Source organism: Gossypium hirsutum, chromosome A07 (genome assembly GCF_007990345.1).
Source record: "Gossypium hirsutum isolate 1008001.06 chromosome A07, Gossypium_hirsutum_v2.1, whole genome shotgun sequence".
In the NCBI taxonomy this organism is placed as follows: Eukaryota; Viridiplantae; Streptophyta; class Magnoliopsida; order Malvales; family Malvaceae; genus Gossypium; species Gossypium hirsutum.
The window spans coordinates 15243495-15251180 of record NC_053430.1 but is presented as its reverse complement, the minus strand read 5'-3'; the positions used below and the strand labels follow the sequence as shown (position 1 = coordinate 15251180).

The window sequence follows — 7686 nt, the reverse complement described above, 5'->3', positions numbered from 1 at the left end:
AGGAAATCCCCAACCATAGTGGGCTTGGAGCTGTGAGGGAATTCGGACTGGCCACCCGTTCTGAAAGTTTGATTTTCTTCTGGTGAACTTGACATCCTTTTAATTACGTTTGAGGTTTTGGGCTTTTAAATGTAATAAGGCCGCTTATTTATTTTTGATGGTTTTTAATATGTATTACTAAGATAGGTAATACTTATTTTAACTGTTGAAATTGGATAGCTTTAGGGCGCGTTTTCAAGAACAACAGTTGATTTCAAAATAACACGACAACAAGCAAAGCTTCCGTAATGAAAGTATTTTCCAAAATTAATCACTTTTCCTAAAAATGACTTAATCGAATCGGTTTCCTAGAAATATCCATGACGTTAAGGTGTGGCAATGGCGGTATGCATGTCTAGGATTGGATCCGAAGGGAGCTTGGTACTTAAGCAGTCCGATAGACTCACCACCTCTTTTCCGGTTTCCTACCTGGTGCACAGCTTCCATTCACTTTAACCCTTAATGAATTAATATTTTAAACATCAAGTACGATTTTCTGGACTTAGAATAGAAATTTTTTTTACGTTTTTGATGTGGCATGCCAGATCCGGCCATAACTTCTGGGCCGGGTTTGGGGTGCTACATTGATTTTTTCGTTGGACTAAATAATTGGGCATCCTTTTGCAGTTTTCAACATATAAATTTTTGGAAGTCGAAATTTATCGTGTTTTCGAGGGTATAAAGGATCGTGTCCTATCGTGCTGGAGTGATAATGTATTCCTTTGAAACAAGAGAATTTTGGCGACCAACTTGGGCTATTCAAATGTTTATAAAAGGAACCATATTTCAAAGAAACATTTTCAAATCTTAGACATAAGGGCAGTACCTAATCGATTTGGTACCAATTTTGGGTGTAGTGAGGGTGCTAATCCTTCCTCATGCGTAACTGACTCCCGAACCCGTTTTCTCATATTTTCGTAAGACCAAAATCGTTGTTTAAGTAAAAAGAAATATTTTATTAAAATAACCAAATTTTTAGGTGATCCGATCACACCTAAAACTAAAAAGATTTGTGGTGACTCCATATTTGGTTTTAAAAGTCGATTCCCCGTTTTTCCTTAAATTTGAAAGATGGTTTCGACATACACTTTTGTGTATGTATATATATATTATCTATCTTAAAATTACTCATATGAATCCTTTTTTAATTTGCTTTGTGTAATATAGATTTTAAAATTCTTTTACATTATTTATTTTAAACTCGCTTTATGTATTATTCATTTTAAATTGTTTTATTATTTACTTTAAAATTTTATATATATTATCAATTTCAAATTGTTATATCTATTTTATATATATATATACTAGTTATTTCTTTGATATCTTGTATATTACTTATTTTAAAATTTCTTTTACATATACTCTATTTTTAAATTGTTTTGTACATTGTTGATATTAAATTTCTTTTTCACATTATTTATTTTAAATTTATTTATTATCGTTTTAAAATTTATTTTACATTTTATTTATTTTAATTTGCTTTATAATTTTTTTTTAAATTGTTATATATATTATTTAATTCATTGGTCTTTAATTATTAATGTTAGTATTTAAATGATGCATGTTGTGAGATTATTGCCATTGCATGTACTATGATTCGTTTATTTGTATTTTCATATTATTGTCATTCACTTGTGTAATTTTTTTATTCATGTATCATCGTTTCATGTCGCACTATACTTTTATTTCATATCATCGCCCCATGAATCAAGCCTCGTTACATTCATCCAATAAATTGTTTTATTTTTAATCCAAACGAATAACGTACTTTATTAAACATTATACTCGCTATATTTCAAAAAGAAAATTTTCTAAATAAGGCAATGTTTTGCGTTTTGGAACATCGAGAAATTGTGCCCTAACTTACGGAGTTTCGATTTTCTCGTTGATTCTAAATAGCCAAATATCCTTTTGAGTTTTAAAATAAACGGAATTCCAATTGAAATTAAAGACAAACTTGCGCTCGGGAGTTCATGGTATCGTGTCCTAACTTACGGGATGTGATACTCCGATATCTCGAGACGAGGAAATCTTTAGCAATCGTTTTGATCTAATTCAAGTTTTTTTTTAAATCGACGTTAATAAAAAAGGGATCGTATTTTAAATCTATTCCCAATTTTTAACTTTCGACATTAAGACACTAACTAATCAATTCGGTACTAATTTTGGGCGTGTCGAGGGTGCTAATCCTTCCTCACACGTAACCGACTCTCGAACCCGTTCTCTCGAGTTTCGTAGACCAAAAACATCGTTTTAGTAAATTAAAATATTTTATTAAAACAAGGGTGATCCGATCACACCTAATAAAGATCGGTGGCGACTCCCGTTTTAATCTTAGCTTTCAAACAAAGTCGATTCCCGTTTTTAAAAAAAAATAGTTTCGACATTAATTGAGGAAGCTACAATGCAATTTTGTAAATTCCCAACTGCTCCGTTCAATGTAAATTCAGATGAAATTAACCGGAAATAGAGTCTTCGTAATAATTAAAGTTTTTCTTTTTATGATGGCCGGTTAAATATTTAAAGGGTAAAATTTGAGTTATCCTATGGTTCTTTGTTAGCCATAGCCGGCCATGGGATAAGGAATTGATTTACTTTACCAACCTTCATCCTCTTTGGATTTATTTCTTTATTTAACTAAGCGTGGTGAGTTTAATGGAGGGTAAAAGCCAATTGAGTGCAAACATGAGTGAATAACAGTGAAGAAATTTTTTCTTATTTTATTCTTGTTCAACCTTGCAGAAACTAAAAAATGTCCTCAAAGAATAGTACTACATCTGGCTAGAAAACCAATTCGTTAGCCCTTGAAGCATTGGTCGATTGGAAGTCAAAGAAACATAGTTTGAGACTCGAATTGAAAAGATAAGCGACGATAAAATGAACTGATTGAAAATCAAACAATGGAGTTTGAAGACGGAATGGAAAAGATGGTCGCCAAGCAGATGGCTAGTCAGGCCACCCTTAATGAAAGAGTGATGGTTCTTCACAACAAGAAAAGTACAATAACATCAACTTCATGAAAATGAACATCCCTTCCTTCTACGGATAGAATTAATTATCCAAAGGCATACCTTGAATGGGAGAGAAATGTGGAGATCATCTTTAATTGTCACCACCACTCACAGAAGAAAAGGGGTACGATAATGCACTAATCTATTAGGATCAATTATTGTTAAGCATGAGATGGAATAAGGAAATGTTCAATTGGTACATGAGATGGAATAAGGAAATGTTGATTCCTTCGTATTATTATCAAAAGTTACTTCGATGACACCACAAACAATTTTTTGTGACATTTTCAGAATGTCACAAAACAACCAAATTAATAATGTCACTGAAATGCAACTTTTGAGTTTTTCATGACGTTGTTGAGAAAATATAAAAAAGTGTCACACGTATTAAAGGTTTTTGTGACGCTTTGAAATGTTATGGATGACAATTTTAAATGTTATGGAAAGTGAAAAAAAGTCGAAAAAAAACATAACAAAAAACATCACGAAAGGGGTATTTTACAGTTAATTTTATTTTTTGGATCTAAAGTAACAATATAACTATAAAATGGTCATAAAAAATATTATTTTACATGACACTTTTATTTTGAATAAAAGAAAACAAAAAGAATAAAAAAATGTCAAAAAAATATTGCTTTTGTGACTTTTTATATTCCATATTAAAAGTTAGAAAAAAATAATATTAAAAGCCACCAGCTGTACCAACAAGTAGTTGGAAGAAGTAGAAGTAAATTTTTTATTCAAATATTTGGATCAAGTTTGGATCTTGGAGTTGACAATATTGTTAGGGAGACTTTACTTAAATATCATCCTCGGCCCGAACAGAACTATGCTTAGACCATAAAACGGACAAGGGTAACGAAATGAATAAAAATTCATAAAATCGATCGTACAAGAAGTTAAATCAAGTACTAAGCTTGAAATGCTAAAACATAAAGCCAAAAAAAAAAAGAATTTGAAATTAAAATCAATAGTAGGTATGATATAAGAGTGACTAAATGGTACACCCATGAAAACTGTTGGGGGAACTGCAATCTGAAGTCGCATGAATAGCTCTTAACATTAGATTGATTGGAGTTAGGGGGCATTGGTTCAAGGAATTTCACATTCTCACTGGTAATGTATGACTCTAAAATCACAGTCCCTTATTTGGATTTCAGTAATCATGCATTCTAGTAATCTTAATGCAATTCATTTTGTGTAAGATTCTTGGGGGGATGTTATGTTTCTACCAAATTTACCCTTCAATTATTATCATTTTACTCTTAAACCATAAATTTATCCCATTAATTAATATATGAGATGTTATTATTTTTAAATTAAGATTTGGATTTGAACTTTAAGTATTTGTAACTCGTTTCTTTATTTATCAAACATAATTAATATACTTATTTTCAATCTTTTTAACACCCAATGCCCTTAAGTAATTTACAAGTGGATTTAATAGAGCAAATAATATTCCTTTAGACAATGGTGAAACAAGGTCAATGAGTAGTAATAATTTTCTATAAGACAAATTTATTACTATCAAAAATAATATATACAATGGAAAACAAAGGGCTCAAGGAGTAGTGAAAATATTCTATAAAAGATGTATGACCTATTGGGAATTTAGGCTAATGATATTACTTGGTGAACTTCATCAATTGTCAAATTCTGGGTGTATTATGTTGGCATCTCTTCTGTTTTTAAAAATTTTTATACAAATGTATAGTTTTAGTATCCATTTTTTCATAACATGAAAGTTTTTGTAAAGCAAAGAAGCCAAAAACAAAATACAAGCTATAGCTAAAAAGGCTCCGCTAATAAGGAACAAACCTCGAAAGTCACCTACTGTAAGTGAGTTCACACTGTTTGTAGTGTCCTCTGAATCAAAATCAATGATCGGAGTTTTGAACCATGCATTTTCAAGTGCTTGGAGCCTCCCATCTTCTCTTAATTTTGCAATTTCCCTTGATATGTCTCTAGCCAGGGCTGAACCCTTTGGAAAAACCTAAAGATTTCAAAATAAAAAAACTTTAGGCCCAATATACATGTATATAAATAGTCATCCTATGTGCCAAGATTTGTACATATTCTTGTGTATGTATTCTTCGAATATACACAGAGCTCTCAAAATCTTGTATTCTTAAATTGGCCTTTCTCATATTCTAACTTGAGACTTCAAAAAAGACCTTTATGTAAAATCAAAACATAAAACTACTAAGAGACATGTTGAAATTACATTTGTACATGGGCTGAACAAGTCACCTAACCAGTAGGGTCAATTCAGCTTGAGTTGAGCTCCGACTAGAAATTTATGCTTCAAATCAATTCGATTTGTCCCAAATTCAATTTAAATAATAAAATTATTTTATTTAAATTTAATAATAAATTAAATATATGAATAGTAAATCAGACTCTTAGATGGAGAAGCTAAGGGACTTGGACCCTCTTGCTAAATGAAAAAGTTACAATTTTAGCCCCTCTTAAAAATAATAACTCAAATTCTTTTAGCCTCTTAATTAAAAATGTAACTTTAGTTGCAGCCCCAAAAATTTATAATTTTATTCTGAACCCTAACACTAAATTCTTGACTTCATTCTTGTGTTTAATTAAAGTATTTAAATTAAAAAAAAACACTAACTGTGAACTAATCCGGTCCAACTCATAATCAAATTTATCCTAAAATTGCATGTATGTATAACAGTTAAGAGATTGATAACTTACAAAGCCAAAGCCATTGGTGGTAGGCATGACGGAGCCGACCATGGAATAACGTGTTGGATATTTTTCTAGGAAGATGCTGATGTATGGCATTTCATCAATTATTGCAGACACTCCACCATTTTTGGCACCTTCCGATAAAGCGTTTGCATATTCTTCGGGTGAAGTAAGCCATACAGATGTTGAACTAGAATTGTCGAAATTTAGATTACCGACAACTTCTTGGGTAACAGGACCTAATCGATGTCCTATGTTGCTCATCTTTGAGTTGTACCCAATCTGCCGGACCGTCATCATTGATGTCAAGGTGGCAGTGTAGTTCGAACCCAATATGAACACCACAAACACCCACAAAACAACCACGGATCTCGATAAATTGCTTGATAATTTCTCCCCTGCAAATTCACATTTTAAAAGAAAACACCAACCTTTTTATAGATTAAGCTGCATAAAATAAGTGTAAACCATTGACAAATCTATATTATTTTCGAAGTGCTGCCAATTTCGAAGCATCCAGGGTATTTTTTCTCTCTCTAACAAACTCAACATCATCAAAAGGGCTATCGAACATAAGGATTCAGGCAATTTTTTTTATTTTGGTCTCTCTACCATATTTATATTTAGGATCCTGACATAATTTCTTTTATCTACTTTTATAATATCATTAGTTAGTCATTGGTGTTATTGTTAACTATTTCAGTTAAAATGTGAATGTGATTTTTTCCGCTTAAAAACACATATTCCAATAATAAAAGTATTATAAGGCCCTTGTATTAGGAATTAGATTATGTTGTCTTCTCTACTAAAAAAATAGATAAATTAATCCATATACATTAAATCAGAGAATAAATCAACTGTTTTAACCTTAATATATATGTACATCAGAATAATGTGCACGTGGCATGCCACGTGCAACTTTTTTATTATTCTATCAGCCATTTCAATTTTTAGCAGTAAAAATGGATGAAATTTTTAATAGAAATGACTAATTTACTTTTTGATCTAATATACAAAGATTAATTTGATATTTTTTTTGGTAAAGAGGACAAAACTCAATCTAACTCCTAGTGTGCAGAAGTCTCTATAGTATTTTTACTATATTCCAACACAAATAAAAACCCATGTTAGTAGAATGAGTTTGATAAGATGTTTTTAAGAAAAATATCACATTTTTAACTGAAATAATTAATAGTATTAACTATTTGATCTAACTAATGATATTATGAAAGTGAATGATAAAATTATACCAAATTATAGGAACTAAATCCTAAATATGAGCATTGCAGAGGGATCAAAGACATAATTGGATCTAAGTAATTTAGAATGTAATAAGAACTAAATCCTAAACATGAGCATTGCAGAGGGATCAAAGCCATAATTGGATCTAAGTAATTGGGAATGTAACATGGATTGTGACTTGGGAGGGTGCTTACAATGTGCAAAAACAAGGATGGAGAAAGAGAACCCAAACATCCTTCCAATTCGTCCATTTGATTGTTGGGTTTGTTGTTCAACAAATGCAGGGCGTTCAATTAGCCAAATAACCAAAGCTGTTACGACATAAACTCCTACCATTGTAAGCCAAAGTCCTGGTGTGAGTGGTTTCAAGAAAATCCACAAGTTTTGGCTATCCTTTGGAGTTAACCGAGTAACCATCCCGACCCCCATGCCCGTATACGGCAAAGTAAAATCCACGTACGATGATCTATTTGCTGTGATCGTTATGTCCCCAACAACAGCGTCGTAATTCTGTTTTTGTTTATCCAACACAAATCAGTAAAAGCAAGTCTGATAAAGTACCATGGACGTCCTGGACTAGGAATCATATTACATTTTATATCCTCTACACAAAAAATAAATAAACTAATCTTTATATGTTAGATCAAAGAGTAAATCATTCATTTCTATTAAAAATTTCATCTATTTATAC

At 31.3% G+C, this 7686-nt stretch overlaps 1 protein-coding gene and 1 long non-coding RNA gene across 2 annotated transcripts; one reads left to right on the top strand and one right to left on the bottom strand.

Moving 5' to 3' along the window:
• Window positions 1-3310, top strand: LOC121232149 (uncharacterized). Its single transcript, XR_005930368.1, has 2 exons — window positions 1-82; window positions 2782-3310. It is a non-coding gene; the product is annotated as an uncharacterized lncRNA (long non-coding RNA).
• Window positions 3311-4651: 1341 nt separating this feature from the next.
• LOC107952674 (glutamate receptor 1.2) lies at window positions 4652-7500 on the bottom strand. Its single transcript, XM_016887853.2, has 3 exons — window positions 7190-7500; window positions 5760-6151; window positions 4652-5043 (listed from the first exon to the last, which is right to left on the bottom strand). The coding sequence occupies exons 1-3, from the start codon at window positions 7422-7424 to the stop codon at window positions 4693-4695; spliced, it is 978 nt and encodes a 325-aa protein (XP_016743342.1). The 5' UTR covers window positions 7425-7500; the 3' UTR covers window positions 4652-4692.
• Window positions 7501-7686: the final 186 nt, after the last annotated feature.